Source organism: Ctenopharyngodon idella, chromosome 9 (assembly GCF_019924925.1).
Source record: "Ctenopharyngodon idella isolate HZGC_01 chromosome 9, HZGC01, whole genome shotgun sequence".
NCBI classification, from domain to species: Eukaryota; Metazoa; Chordata; class Actinopteri; order Cypriniformes; family Xenocyprididae; genus Ctenopharyngodon; species Ctenopharyngodon idella.
Genome location: NC_067228.1, coordinates 897,379 through 913,710, shown reverse-complemented (window position 1 = coordinate 913,710; position 16,332 = coordinate 897,379). Strand labels below are relative to the sequence as shown.

Genomic DNA, 16,332 nt, shown 5'->3' with positions numbered 1-16,332 from the left:
TCTTTCATACTTTGACGTTTTTTTGTATTTTCTTCTGATTTTGTGGACGTCATGCCTGCTGGATCGGCAGCAAACGCGTTCAGCGGTTTTGAGGGGATTGTGACGCATGTTATAAGGATACGTGCCTCATCGTAAGTGGGTAAAGTGCATTCTGGGACGTGTTTTAGTTCAACGTCGTGTCCGAATCGGATGTGATGTGATAAAACGACAATAAAAGTGCTCTCTTCCATGCAAATCTGAATTTGTCTTATTTTGCTGTTGATCACTTGGTTTCTTTTCTGTGGCGCTGCGTTGGGAAGCTCCGCCCACCATGCAATGTCATTGGTCCAAAATCCTGATTTACATGAAACATGTTTTGATTGACGAAGTCGTCATAGTTGGGTAAACTTTTATAGCTGTGAATGAAAGACTACATTAAATATATTTTTGTGTTTCCATTTGCGCAAATAGCAAAAGAAAAACTAAATAATAGTGTTTTCACAACTTTCAAAAAGGGGAAAATAGAGAGCGGAAAGATGTCATGTTTACTTCTATAGCTGCTGTATTAAAAACACCGTCACAGCAGCATTCACTTTTTTTCTTTTTTTTTTTGTAATTTGATGAAAAGGTAATACAATACTAAGTATAGTGTTATAAATGTACATACATTTAAAAAAAAAAAATGAAAATATAAAAAACTTTGCAGGATTTACGATGCTGATGACCGTTAAAACGCGTCATCACAGTCCGTGAAAAGGGTCCGTTAGAAACAACCTCACAGCAGCGTTAACTAGTTTTTTGTAATTTGATGCAAATGTAATATAATATAGTGTTATAAATATGCATACATTTTTAAAAAAATTAAAATATAAAAAAACTTCGCAGGATTTATTACAACATTGATGACCGTTAAAACGCGTCATCAGTCTGTGAAAAGGGTCTGAAACTCGCCTGATTAAGACGCGATCGGGCCGTCAGTCGATATACTATATTTACTAAAGAATTACAAATACACAAGGATAAACAAAACATAATAACAGTAAAGAAATAAAGTTGAATAAAAACATTTCCTTCCTCGCTGAACGCAAAAGTCCTGTGTGAAGTGCCAATCATAAATGTTTAGACCAATGAGATTTCACCGTGGGCGGAGCTACGCAACAGGAGACTACAGAAAAATAAACCAACCGTCAGAATTGAAACTCGGATTCACATGGATGAGAAGGTACATTTTAGACTTTTTAAAATGTTTAACTGAATTAGCCCTAGTTTATCATTTTATCGCATCTCGTCTAATTTGGACACGTGATGCAGCGCAAACACGATGAATGTAAGGTGTTTTCTTGCACGGAATCGGATTGTGTCGAGTTTGTCAGGATGATGTCCATCTACTGAGCTTTGTGTTTGTTTGACCGGTCACGAGGGACTGATGATCGGTTAGTCCTGCTGTAAAATTTAAACTGTGATTGGCGCCTTTTCTTGACGCGGTCGTTTTTAACCGCGACTACGTGCGTTTGACAATGGAAGATGGACGTTTCTTTTTTTATCTCAATAAAACCAAGTTTAGTTTAATGGGGAATTATTTGAAATGCATCAAAAGCATCGCATTTCTACGTGACGCGGGTTTCCGCTGTTCACCGGAAGCCCTTATTGTCTGTGTCAGACTGTAATCTTGGCGCGTCGAGATCCTTGCGGTTCAATCGTGCATGTTTTGACGTGTATCTGCCAAGTATAAAGTTTAAATCTGTTTAGTGGACAAAACTGTATCTCAATGTCTCACATTCAGAGGCTCAAATAAATCACTCTATTTTGATATTATAAACAGTCGTGTTTGATTCATTCATATTCACATTTTACAATTCAGACTGTATTTTTGATCAAATAAATGCAGCTTTGGTAAGCAGAATAGACTTCTTTCAAAAATATTAAATCTTAATTATTCAGAACTTTTGACCACTAGTGTATGTTATGATGTTTATGCCACAGAAGTAAATTATTCATATCAAAACATTAAAACTAGTTAAATTACAATAAATTTGTTGTTTCACCATTCAGGAACATTACACACTGCATCTTTAATGACAGGTATGTTTAATAAGAATAATTTAATGAAGTATAAAATGATGTAAAACATAAGCAACAACATCTATTTCATTAATACTGTATTTTTGCAGTGTAATCCTTAAAAAGTGGCATGAATTGATTGTACAAATGCATGAAGACTGGTCTCAAACAGAAGTTGAAGGGTATGAAAGAGCGTGTTTGAGGACGGCGAGACGTTCAGCCTGTAGAAATCTCCAATGAAGCTCCGTTGGGCTTTACGTCCTCAAACTCTCGCTGTTCACTGGATATGTGGATTTCTACTGTACTAGACTCTGAATCTATGAGATAAGATAGAGAAGACTAGTTAATTTCATCCCTGACGTCCAGCCTAGTAAAATTGACATCTTTACCATTCATTCAGATATTATTAAAAATATTTTGTAGTCATACTGTGTAGTTGTGCTTGGAGTCAATGCCAGGGGTTGTTAATAGGAACATTTTCCATATTTTAAATGCATAAACAACATCAGATGTAATTTACCTGTCAAACATGGAAGAACTGCTGGATCAGATGTTACTTTGCCAAAATACCCAGCAAATATATATATATATCTTTTTTCATAGATCGTGTCTTGAATAAGAGTGTATTGGCAGATCTTTTTTACATGTTTTACAGTGCAGTAAAATACACTTCTATACAAGGTACAATACATTAAAATAATTCATTATATACTTCACGTAAGTTTCTCTCATTTTAAGAATATTTAGATGTTTATAATTGGAAGCTATTCAAAAAATACTAATTACAAATGTAAGACATTTTTGCAGTGTAACAGTGAGAGATTAATTTTTACCAAAATATTGTACCATTTGACTGGTGACATGACCAACAACAAAAGATATGGGACGCATATCTCTCTTTTGGTAAGTGTTTATATGCTTAATATTTTTAATGTTTTTGAAAGGCTCATCAAAGGCTGCATTTATTTGATCAAAAATACAGTAAAAATTGTGAAATATTATATAAAATAAAACTGTTTTCTATGTTAATATATAGTAAAATGTAATTTATTGCTGTGATCAAAGCTAATTGATCAAATCCAGCAAATTGAAATTAATCAAAAGTGACAGTAAAGACATTAATAATGTTACAAAATATTTAATTTCAGATAAATGTTGTTCTTTTGAACCTTCTATTCATCAAAGAATCCTGAAAAATAAAATGTATGAGCGTTTACACAAAAATATGAACTGTTTTCAATGTTGATGATAATCATAAATGTTTCTTGAGCATCAAATCATCATATTAGAATGATTTCTGAAGGATCATGTGACACTGAAGACTGGAGTAATGATGCTGAAAATTCAGCTTTGATCACAGGAATAAATTACACTTTACTATATATTCACATAGAAAACAGCTGATTTACATTGTAAAAAATATTCACAATTTTTACTGTATTTTTGATCAAATAAATGCAGCACTGGAGAGCAGAAGAGACTAATTTAAAAAAAAAAAAAAAAAAAAAAACTCGCAATGATTCCCAACTTCTGAACAGTAGTTTAGAGTGTTTATTTCTTAATGTGATGTAGATTCACATATACAAATACAGCTCCGCTCACATTTGAACATTTTTTTATTTTGTATTTTACACATGTAAGATTCAAACACGTCATTGGTTCAAGCAGATGCATTAGCAGCGTCACCAGCCCATATAGACGGGGGTGTTTTTATGGTTACCTTCAGACAGGACGCTTATGGCGTCTGAAGGCTGCTGGTGTCCGTTTGCGCTCAGGTTCTTCTTGATCTCCTGAACGTGGCTCTGGTAGAGCAGTGTTGATCCCACCACCGGCGTGTATCCGCCCGCGACCGCCACCGACGTGGAGGCCGAATCCCACGGCAGCTCTCGCCGTCTCTGCCGGCTGAAGTCCACGTCCAGCCCCGTCCAGCCGTGAAACGCCAGCGTGTTGAGGAAGCCCTGCATGGGGTTCAGGATGCCCTGAGAACAGAGGGGTGTTTAATGCCGTCATGTTTATACTGAATGCATGAATGAACAAGCCTTACTACAGACTGTAAAACAGCTCTAAGACAATAACAGTCATTATTCAGAAATCAGTTCAATAACTATGTAAAGTTGATCAATTATGGAAGTTAAAAAGCAGCTCTGGAGAAAACAGCTCAGTTCAGTTATATGACTAAAAAAATACTAATATAAATAACTAAAATCGTTATATATATATATATATAAATAAAAGCAGTACTTCCACCAATAGTTATAGGAATTATGAAAACGTTCCTCCAATACGAAAGTCCCTTGAATTGATTGATTGATTTCTCAGAGGATGTTTGATTTTGCACTCACCATGATGAACCATGTGATGAGCACAGCGTTGCGAACATTCTTCAGATCGCTGGATTTAACGTCATCCTGCATCTCCAGATAAAACAGCAAACTCTCATTGATGATGTTGGGCAGCCAGCTGACGACAGAAAACATGGTAACACTTTTTGTTAACGTTAGTTTATTAAGTAACACAAACTAACAATCAACAATAGTTCTAAAGCAATCATAGAACTACTTTTACTTTGAAAAGTCTTTATTTTTATAAGTAAAAGAGAAAACGATATAATTTTCTGACTCTACTGGCAGATATTTTTTCTTGTTTTCAGCAAAAACACTTTATTTTGATGATTTTTTTTTTTTTTTTTTTTTTTCATTAAACAAGCTTTAACTCTTTCCCTCCCAGTAGCTAGATTTCCATTCAAACATGAAGTGAATCTTTTAGTTCGCAAAAAAAAAAAAAAAAAAAAAAAATGCGAATTCGGTGTGTTTCCATCAAGTTGTTCGAGCGGATGACGGTGGTTTTGGTAACCTAGTAGCCAACAGTAAATAAAACACTGACCGAGCGTTCGGGAAGGGTTCGCCTAAACACTTATGAATAAGAAAACAATAAACGAGAGCCGTCTGAACTCTTCTCGACTTTATTAAGCATCATAAATGTGAGCAAAACCTGCAACACACACATATACAACGTGCGGCAGTACATCCAGAATTAATGCTTCATAACAGAATCAAACAAAGTTTGCTGTTACAACACCATCAGTGGAAATAGCAGATTACGATTAGTTGTGTGGGTTTAAAGGGTTAGTTCACTGAAAAATGAAAATTCTGTCATTAATTACTCACCCTCATGTCGTTTCACACCCGTAAGACCTTCGTTGATCTTCAGAACACAAATTAAGATATTTTTGTTGAAATCCGATGGCTCAGTGAGGCCTCCATAGGGAGCAATGACATTAATGGATCTTGAGAGCGGAAATGTACTAAAAACATATTTAAATCAGTTCATGTGAGTACAGTGGTTCAATATTAATATTATAAAGTGAAGAGAATATTTTTGGTGCGCCAAAAAAACAAAATAACGACTTATATAGTGATGGCCGATTTCAAAACACTGCTTCATGAAGCTTCGGAGCGTTATGAATCAGCGTGTCGAATCATGATTCGAATCGCGTGTCAAACCGCCAAACTGCTGAAATCACGTGACTTTGGCGCTCCGAACTGCGGATTCGACACGCTGATTCATAACGCTCCGAATCTTCCTGAAGCAGTGTTTTGAAATCAGGCATCAGTAAATAATTCATTATTTTGTTTTTTTTGGCGCACCAAAAATATTCTCGTCGCTTTATAATATTAATATTGAACCACTGTACTCACATGAACTGATTTAAATATGTTTTTAGTACATTAATGGATCTTGAGAGAGGAAATGTCATTGCTGGCTATGCAGGCCTCACTGAGCCATCGGATTTCAACAAAAATATCTTAATTTGCGTTCCGAAGATTAACGAAGGTCTTACGGGTGTAAAACGACATGAGGGTGAGTAATTAATGACAGAATTTTCATTTTTGGGTGAACTAACCCTTTAATGTTGTTGACTACGTCATCATTTATTTCCATCTCCCATTATTCGCATGAACTCTCTTTCGCACAAGTCAAAAACCACCTCAAGTAAGCGTAAAAACTTTTTTACGAATTAAGGGATTTTTTATTCGATATTTGGCATTTCCATCACTCGTTTCTGATGCGATACTTTAAAATGCGCATAAAAACAGGGTGATGGAAAAACAATTTTCCAGCAATTCATGTTTTCACTGATATACAGTAGGGGGCGCTGTTACACATCATCTGAAAGAGTACAGAATCTCCAGATCAAAACACAGATGAAGAAGAAGCAGAAACAAGTGATTGAAGCATTGCTGACGCACATAAATGACACGATCATCAAACATCAAAACTCTTACGTTACTGAATGAAATGATGAACCATGAAGAGGAAACGACTGTGAAGCTTTGAGGTGTTGATGGACTCCATCTACTCCATCTGTGTTTTGATAATCGCTCTGAATCACATCCGGACAAAACACGATTTTCTCAGCTTTTTGTTCAAAATGTTGCTGTTCTTATGAAACTTAACCACATTCAAGTGTTGATAAATACTGGCAACTTTTTTTAAAGACGCTGGCAGTGAAAGAGTTAATATCTTCAGTCATTTCTCTTCTCCAGTAAATGTGTCTTGATTTAAGAATGTTTAGATATTTGTGCTGGAAAACAAGACTGTTCTGTGACTGTTCAACCAGCTAAGAGGAATATTCGCTATATAGCCTAATGCTCCATGAAGATGAAATGAACTGAACATCTTACCAAATGACAAACACCAGCATGATCTTAAAGAATCGTATTTTGATCTCAGATCCGAGTCGTCTCTCGTTCTCGGTGTAGATGCCCTGCTGACCCTTGAGCAGCGACGTCACTGCATGAAAACATGTAATATGAGTTTCTTTGAAAGAAAGTCTCATCATGAACTGAAGATCTTTCTACTCTGAAACAATTGGTAACACTTTACAGTAAGGTTCATTTGTTAACATGAATGATCAATACTTCTACGGCATTCATTAATCGTATTATTTTTTTCAGTGCACTTACCGGCCGATACGGTCCGTGAGAACAGCACCGGGTTGACGGCGAGCACCAGCAGCATCGGTGCATATGTGGTGACGTAGTGAGGGACGGCGTGCTGAAGGCCATTCTCACAACTCACATGACAAACACGCATTCAGTTCAGATCCACAGTGCAAAACAGCTCATCACAGTCATGCATTTGGCAGAGGCTTTTATCCAGAGCGACTTGCATTGCATTCAATGCATACATGCTATAAGGGATGCAACATTTTGGCCGATAAATCTTAACTCCAAATTTTTATATAGAGCCTGATTACAAAAACAAAAGTCTCACCATTTATCAGCTTTAATATATCGGCCAAATTTTCTTATCTGGCCGATAACAATAAAATTAAAAATGAACATATGTCGGCCGATACCGATATGGTGGCCGATATATCACACGTCCCTACATGTTATCAGTTCATGCATTCACTAATAATCTAACCCATGATGCATTTTAAATGATTTTGATGAAATAATCACCTGGAGATGGAGGGGTAGTACAGCATGGCCACGCCCTCCACACACAGCAGCAGCGTCAGACCCCACGTGATCATGTGATACAGCACGATGGTGCTACAGCAAAGACGGCGCTCGTGAGGACATGCAACAGACATCTGCTCTAGCGTTTATATGAACAAGATGCATGATGGGACGCACCTAATGCCAGCTGATCTCTTGACCACTAAGAAAACGTCCACGGCGTAACAGAACGTCCACCAGAAGGAGGCGCTAAAGAACAGCTGAATCCACATCTAGAGGGAAAATTAAACAAGATTCACGACACCAAAGGTCATGTTTACATGAATCCGTCAGCATAAGGGTGGAGTTATATCAGAAATACTAGATTTAAATAAAAATGGTGTTTTATTAAATTTGAGTATCATTTTTGTCAGAAAGCGATATATTCTTAAAATCAAAGATAACTTTTTTTTTTTTAATTTACCAGCATTTAAAGCATATTTGAAAACGTCAAGGGTTTGAATAATTAGAAAGGATATGATTTAAAATAAATTAGTGAGTTTTTAAAATTAATTTTAAGGCTTTCATTCCACTAATAATTCCATCTAATTCTGAATCTAAATCCAATTTTTTATATAATTTTTGAGAGCCTGTTACAAAAACAAAAGTTTCACCATTAAAATCCATGTCCCAAACACACAATTATAATGTTCTCATTATAATATTATGTATCTTATATGACAGACTTACGCTGCACATGTTGAACTGAACTGTATTTTGCTTTTTGAAGTGATTTCAATCATATTTCAAGCAATTCAAAACCATCATGATGAACAGTGCACATCTGAAGTGTCTCAGCTGAAGGAAATAATCCATTATTTATCGGCTTTAATATATATCGGCCAAATTCAAATATCAGGCCGATAACGATAACATTAAAAATGAACATATCGGCCGATACTGATAATGGTGGCCTATTGCATCCCTAATGTTTATGCAAGTACAAATAACTGCAGATTAAAACACTTTAAGTAATGTAAAGTGCATGAAATGTCAAATATAACGGTCTTCACTTCGATATTTCTCTTACCGCACTGCCAACACAAAACACTTCCGGCCAGACGTCACTGCTGTTTCCGCCGGAGATTCTGTTGATGAGGTCGGGCAGCCCGAGCCAGATGGACGACCGGAAGATGATTCCTGCACAGATGCGTCAGATCCGTTATCTTTGTGCTGAAGCCATTGATTGCAAAGACAGGAGGATTTACAGTACAATACTTACAGTAGACGTAACGTTATTGTTCAAAATTAACACAATTTCAATACAAAATCAATCCTTCTTCCAAAATGTGTTGTTTTTCCTTGCCCAGATTCACTATGGTAAGCCTATATGTATTTTAGAGCTGTCGGGGCGTTTTTCGCGGGAAAATGTCACTCGCCCCTGCATGTCTCGTCATATCCGTAAATAGAGAAAAGTTGACGCGCGTTTTATTACTCAACAGGTGGTATTTTAGTGAACAGATAAATTGCCACATTTAGCTTATTAACATAGTAAAGCATTATCTATTGTAAAGGGTCGTTTCATTATGGTTGTTGTAGCTGTGCTGGAATTTATTTTCTAGGAAGTTCCGTGTCTATTAAAACAGTGTTATTTTGTATTTAACCGCTAGAGGGCCAAAGTTACATAGTGTATCTATGGAAGTGTGTATCATGAATCTAACAAATGGTCCCACTTTTGTGCAGTTGAATCTCTTCCTCATGTTCCTGAATGAACTGTGTGTCCTCTGGTAAAAACCATGAAATAAACATGTTCTGAAAATAGCATGTGTGGTTTTGCACTTATTACATTCAGTAATTTTACTGTAACACATTATTGGCAATACATGCATTTGGCCATTTGAGGATCACTGACTGATATGCACAGATTTAGGTAAAATATGGAAATGCTGGGTTAAAAACAACCCAAGTTGGGTTGAAAATGGACAAACCCAACGTCGATTGGATTGTTTTAACCCAGTGGTTGGGTTAAATGTTTGCCCAACCTGCTGGGTATTTTTATTTAACCCAACTATTGTTTAAAAATTACTGTATTTCTTGCTTAAATGAACCCAAAATATGTTAGAAATGAACATTTATTAATATGTTTAATAAATGAACAATAAGTTTAATGAATAATAATTAAACAATAAACATTTACTAAATTGCTTATTAATAAATGTTCACCTTTTGATTATTATTGTTGCCTCTATTAATTATGTGTCTGATTTTTAATTTCCAACATATTTTGGGTTCATTTTAAGCCAGACATATAGTCATTTTAATCAATAGTTGGGTTAAATAAAACTATTTAACCCAAACATTTAACCCATTCACTGGGTTAAAACAATCCATTTGCTGGGTTAAACAACCCAATTGCTGTTAAAACAACCCATTTGCTGGATTAAAACAACCCAATCACTGTTAAAAACAACCCAATCGCTGTTAAAACAACCCAATCGCTGGGTTAAAACAACCCAATCGCTGTTAAAACAACCCAATCGCTGGGTTAAAACAACCCAATCGCTGGGTTAAAACAACCCAATTGCTGTTAAAACAACCCAATGCTGGGTTAAACAACCCAATTGCTGTTAAAACAACCCAATCACTGTTAAAACAACCCAATCGCTGGGTTAAAACAACCCAATCGCTGTTAAAACAACCCATTTGATGGATTAAAACAACCCAATCGCAGGGTTAAAACAACCCAATCACTGGGTTAAAACAACCCATTTGCTGGATTAAAACAACCCAATTGCTGTTAAAACAACCCAATCGCTGGGTTAAAACAACCCATTTGCTGTTAAAACAACCCAATGCTGGGTTAAACAACCCAATTGCTGTTAAAACAACCCAATTGCTGTTAAAACAACCCAATCGCTGGGTTAAAACAACCCAATTGCTGTTAAAACAACCCAATGCTGGGTTAAACAACCCAATTGCTGTTAAAACAACCCAATCGCTGGGTTAAAACAACCCAATCACTGTTAAAACAACCCAATCGCTGGGTTAAAACAACCCATTTGCTGGATTAAAACAACCCAATTGCTGTTAAAACAACCCAATCGCTGGGTTAAAACAACCCAATCGCTGTTAAAACAACCCATTTGATGGATTAAAACAACCCAATCGCTGGGTTTGTCCATTTTCAATCCAACTTGGGTTGCTGTAGAAAGAAATTAATCATTCACTTCTCTTTAATAAAGCATAAACAAGAAACAAAGGTGCATAACTGTAAATAAAACTGTAAATATTCCACTTAAAACATTATTATGAACATATAGAATGATGCATTATTTGATGCAAATCAGCTTTATGGCAAGATCCAGTTTATAAATATTTAAACAGATTATTTGTCTGATTGAGTGTTTAAAATCTTATAAAAAAGAAGGAGCTTATGAAACAGACAGACTGACCCAGATCTCGTTCGTGTGTGTGTGTGTGTGTGTGTGTGTGTGTGTGTGTGTGTGTGTGTGTTTACCTGAACATCCTAAGATATCACACACGCTGATGATGAAGAGTATCCGGAGGGAAGAGGCCGGTTTGGGATGAGGATGCTGTCCCAGCCGCCTGTATCCCCTCCGCTTGGGTAAGATCTGGATGAGGGAGAAGATGAAGCTGACGCTCGCGCTGCAGACGCAGATCGCGCTGAAGAACAGCGGCTGGAAGCTGACCACGAACTCGGTGGCGGGATCGCGGTTCGGGCAGCAGAAGGTCTCGAGCCGCGGAGAGGCCATGGTGACGGAGGAGGAGAAGAAGAAGAAGAGGAAACTCATTCATCTCGCTGGCCCTGAGCTGCGAGTGAAATCACGAGCTCCATCATCATGTGCTTCGGTTTAATCTGACTGAACAACAGCTCGAGAATGTGCTGCTCAAACTCTGCCCTCATGTCTCTGTGCTTTCATGACTCCGTCATAACTTCTTACAGTATAAATCATATTACTGCGTTTCTTTTACCAGTCCTGAGTGAGTTAGTGCTTTAATAAAACATACAAAAAGAAAGAAATGTTTAATTAACAGTCATAGTTTTGCTGTAGAGAGAACATCAGGTCATCGATCCGCTCCAGGATTTCTTCAGCTCCTCAAACAGCTGAAGCTCATCAGACTCTGATTCTCAGGCTGGAGTTAACATGGCCTCTGCAGAAGAAAAGAATGAAACACAGAAAACAAAGTGTTTATTGTAAATTTCCTGGCATTTCCTTCGGCGCAGTAAATGAAAAACACATTTCCAGACTGAGTTTGTGTTTGTCCTGCTGATCAACAGTGAGTGAAACAAACTGATCCGAGCTTCAGAAACAACTGATCAATCTGTGTGTGTGTGTGTGTGTGTGTGAGTGAGTTTGTGTGATTGTCAGTGTGTGTGAGAGAGTTTGAGTGTGTATGATTGTAATTGTGTGTGTGTGTGTGTGTGTGTGTGTGAGAGAGAGAGATTTTGTGTCTGCAATTGCGTAAGTGTGTGTAATTGTGTGAGTGTGTCTGTGAGTTTGTGTGTGTGTGAGTGTGTGAGTGTGTGTCTGGGATTTATGTGAGTGTAATTGTGTGTTATTGTGATTTTTTTGTGTGTGATTGTGTTGGTGGGTGTGTGTGTGTGTGTGTGTGTGTGTGTGTGTGTGTGATTGTGTTTAATTGTGTGAATTTGTGTGTGTGTGTGTGTGTTTGATTTTTTTGTGAGTGTAATTGTGTGTGTGTGAGTGTGTGTGTGTCTGAGTTTGTGTATGATTGTGATTTTTGTGATTGTGTAATTGCGTGAGTGTGTGTGTGTGTGTGTGTGTGTGTGTGTGATTGTGACTTTGTGTGTGTGTGTGTGTGTGTGATTGTGACTTTGTGTGTGTGTGTGTGTGTGTGATTGTGACTTTGTGTGTGTGTGTGTGTGTGTGATTGTGACTTGTGTGTGTGTGTGTGTGTGTGTGTGATTGTGACTGTGTGAGTGTGTGTGTGTGATTGTGACTTTGTGTGTGTGTGTGTGCGTGTGTGTGTGCTTGTGATTTTGTGTGAGTGTGTGTGTGTGTGTCTGAGTTTGTGTATGATTGTGATTTTGTGTGTGTGATTTTTGTGAGTGTGTAATTGCGTGCGTGTGTGTGTGTGATTGTGACTTTGTGTGTGTGTGTGTGTGTGTGTGTGTGTGTCTGAGTTTGTGTGTGATTGTGATTTTGTGTTAGTGTGTGTGTATGATAGTGATTTTGTGTGTGTGATTTTTGTGAGTGTGTAATTGCGTGTGTGAAAAGACATTAAATTGATCAAAAGTGACAGTAAAGACATTTATAATGTTACAAAAGATTCTATTTCAAATAAATGCTGAACTTTCTATTCATCAAAGAATCCTGAAAAATAAAATGTATTTCGGTTTCCACAAAAATCTGAACTGTTTTCAACATTGATAATAATCATAAATGTTTCTTGATCATCAAATCATCATATCAGAATGATTTCTGAAGGATCATGTGACACTGAAGACTGGAGTAATGATGCTGAAAATTCAGCTTTGATCACAGGAATAAATTACACTTTACTATATATTCACATAGAAAACAGCTGATTTACATTGGAATAATATTTCACTATTTTTACTGTATTTTTGCCTTTCAGAGACTCTTTCAAAAACATTTTAAAAAATCTTCATTATTCCAAACTTTTCACTGCTAGTGTTTATATAGAGATTTTATAGCATTTCAGATGGATTTTAAATGTTTTTTTTTGTTGTTTTTTTCCCCACAGATCTGAATATCTGGTCACATGACTCCCCTGTTCTCTTCCACTTCCTGTCAGCTCGTCTGTAGGTGAGTGTTGAGTCTCACTAGAGTCTCTCAGAAACTCATGTTTTCTCATAAAGGGTCAGAAAACGCACTTTAAATGATGTTCAAGTGTCACAGTTTCAGCGCTCATAAACCTGTGCAACAAACAAAAAGCCACAGTTTTACAGGTTTAATAAATCATATATATACACAGACACACAAATGTCATTAAAACTAGTTGTTTTAATACAAACAAACTGTCAAATTATCTGACTCAGGCTTGACAGAAATGTCACTATTATTTATTAATATTTTGAATGAGCTTTTTTTTGGTTTGTTTAATTTGATGTCTTCAGCTTTCATTTTAGCTCAAATAGTTGTATTTTGTTTTTATTATTATTATTATTATTTTTATTTTTTTTTATAGTTTTACTAATATTAGCATTTAAATTTATTCTTTTCAGTTTTAGTTTTTCATCTAATATTTATATGCCAAACATGAGAAACAGACGCACAGTCAGTCTGGCGTCACTAGAGGGCGCTGTAACACTGTATCACTGGTACAGTCATGTTTACCATTATTATAAACATGATTATTTTCATATTATACATTCATTGTTGTTATTTTAGTACCATTAAGATACTATTATAGTTTTTAATATTTTGAATTATTTTTTATTTTTATATTTTCTGCTTTCACGTTTTGTGATTTTTGTCATTTAATGTCTGTAATATTGCCTTGGCAACCAGCTGAAGTGAAACTTTTAGGTTTTTTATTTCAAGTTTAATTGTTTGATCTTTGAAGCAGCTGAAGTGTGTGATGCTCCTCTTCACCAGCAGGAGTCGCTGTAACACAACACAAATCACACCTCAATACACAATCTCTGATCTTTAATGACTGCAAACATCTGTATGATTACAAACACGTGTTAGTTTTCAAAAAAATCAGGGTTGTTATTAAATAAATGTATTATTTCTGTAAATTCTGACTGCATTTTATTAGCAGGTTCAGTTCCCCATTATAATAAACTAATATTAAAACAATAAAAACACACTTTTGTTACTTGAAATGAACTTTAACTGAAATAAAATAAAAAAATGTTTGTTACTTCAAATAAAATACATTTTAACTGACATAAAACATAAAAATACATATAAAAAATAAAAAATTGCCAAGGCAACATTCTTCATTTTCATTTAGTTTAACTTGATGTACTAAAATGACTAAAAATGAAATAAATTATAGCAATATTTAAAAATAAAAACTAATAAAATATCAAAAGCGCATAACTTAATTACTAAAACTAATATGAAATCTAAAAAAAAAATTAATACTATAATGAATCTAAAATAAAAACTGCTGTCAACATTTTGCAAAAGCAGTAAGCCATTAGAGCCGCAAACAAATTGATAACTATATAAACACATTTAAAAAAACAAAACAAACAAACTAATAACTAATTACTAAAGCTTTAAAATGAAAACATAAATAATAAAAACAAATTTAAATATCAGCTTTTGCCATTTAATTCTAGCTTCATGCTTTCGTTTGATGATCGTGTTATTTCTGTGCGTCAGCAATGCTTCAATCACTTGTTTCTGCTTCTTCTTCATCTGTGTTTTGATCTGGAGATTCTGTACTCTTTCAGAAGATGTGTAACAGCGCCCCCTACTGTATATCAGTGGAAACATGAATTGCCAGGAAAATTCCGTCAACGGCGGAGAAAAAGTTTAATTAATATCTGAAACAACACTTGTTCCCAGCAGAACTTTAGCTTTCACCTTCAAATGAAAGTGTAAATGAAGCTGTGCTGGTGTTTATTGGAGTGGCACATCATAAAACAAATGAGGAAAGTTCATCTGGGGGTTAAAGAGAGAGTGATCCGTCACCAGGGCAACAGCATCATCACAGAGCTGCTAATATGAGCCGAAGCGTCTCGTCTGATGCCGATATTGACGTCCATCAGCAGGTCAGCGAGGGTCGAGTCGTGATTCCTGATGCAGGAGTCTCCGTCATTAACTCTCCATTGATCCGACAGCTTCATCTGAGCTTGTTTTCAGTTCAGACTGGAGAGAGACCCGAACAACACGCCGCCGGCTGATCAGAGCTGAAGCAGTTTAATCAGAACAGCAGGACTGGAGCTGTAATTAGTGCGAGGAAATCAAGAGGCTGTTGTGAAGATCGTTATAAAACTGATTGTTGTGCGTCTGTCTTCTGATTGGACAGTGCAGCGATTCCAGCGGGGAAACGGAGGGACGACAAAATAATGTTGTAATCAACACTTGTTTAACATTTCTGTTACGAAGTTTCAGTTTGATAAAACAGATGGAGGCAAAAAAAAAAAAAAAAATCAAGCAAAACAATATTTTTCTTAATCAAAGAATTTGTTTCTGGTTACTTTGTTATTTGTTAAATATTAACCCTGTAAAGGCATGAAATAATAGTCTGATATACACACATATATATCTCTATTATTTATATACACACATTTTTAACCTTAGATTTGTGCACGAGCTGCTCAAACTTGACCTCTGTCACACTGAACTCTGACCTTTTGACCCCAAACACTGCAGTGTCCGCTCTCTTCAGCTCACTGTACTGCACAGTTGGGTTAAATGTTTGACCCAACCTGCTGGGTAGTTTTATTTAACTCAACTATTGTTTAAAATGACTGTATGTCTGGCCTAAAATGAACCCAAAATATGTTGGAAATTAAAAATCAGACACAGAATTACTAGAGGAAACAATAATAATCAAAAGGTGAACATTTATTAATAAGCAATTTAATAAATGTTTATTGTTTAATTATTATTCATTAAACGTATTAATAAATGTTCATTTTCAACATATTTTGGGTTCATTTTAGGCAAGCAATTTTTAAACAATAGTTGAGTTAAATAAAACTACCCAGCAGGTTGGGCAAATCACTGGGTTAAAACGACCCAATCACTGTGTTTAAAATGACCCATTCGCCAGGTTAAAATGACCCATCCGCTGGGTTAAAATGACCCAATCACTGTGTTTAAAATGACCCATTCGCCGGGTTAAAATGACCCATCCGCTGGGTTAAAATGAC

General features: G+C 36.0%; 2 protein-coding genes across 2 annotated transcripts in view; one reads left to right on the top strand and one right to left on the bottom strand.

Moving 5' to 3' along the window:
- Positions 1 to 2,062: 2,062 nt before the first annotated feature.
- On the bottom strand, positions 2,063 to 11,299 carry gpr143 (G protein-coupled receptor 143). The gene is made up of 9 exons (XM_051906129.1): positions 11,005 to 11,299; positions 8,578 to 8,687; positions 7,686 to 7,780; positions 7,509 to 7,601; positions 7,008 to 7,117; positions 6,726 to 6,834; positions 4,383 to 4,500; positions 3,761 to 4,019; positions 2,063 to 2,357 (listed from the first exon to the last, which is right to left on the bottom strand). The coding sequence occupies exons 1-9, from the start codon at positions 11,297 to 11,299 to the stop codon at positions 2,257 to 2,259; spliced, it is 1,290 nt and encodes a 429-aa protein (XP_051762089.1). The 3' UTR covers positions 2,063 to 2,256.
- Positions 11,300 to 11,638: 339 nt separating this feature from the next.
- The window catches only part of fancb (FA complementation group B), a 45,563-nt gene continuing 40,869 nt past the window's right edge, over positions 11,639 to 16,332 (top strand). Inside the window, exons 1-2 of the mRNA XM_051906140.1 lie at positions 11,639 to 11,786; positions 13,239 to 13,300. The gene's annotated coding sequence lies outside the window, so the exon portion shown is untranslated. The remainder of the gene's footprint in view (positions 11,787 to 13,238; positions 13,301 to 16,332) is intronic.

Bases quoted from the DNA above. Each gene is read 5' to 3' on its own strand.
- gpr143 (XM_051906129.1), bottom strand. From the start codon at position 11,299: ATGAGTTTCCTCTTCTTCTTCTTCTCCTCCTCCGTCACCATGGCCTCT. The intron at 8,688-11,004 runs GTAAACACACAC...GCATCTGTGCAG, and splicing joins TGATATCTTAGGATGTTCAG to GAATCATCTTCCGGTCGTCC. The intron at 4,020-4,382 runs GTGAGTGCAAAA...CTCTGTTCTCAG, and splicing joins TCATCACATGGTTCATCATG to GGCATCCTGAACCCCATGCA.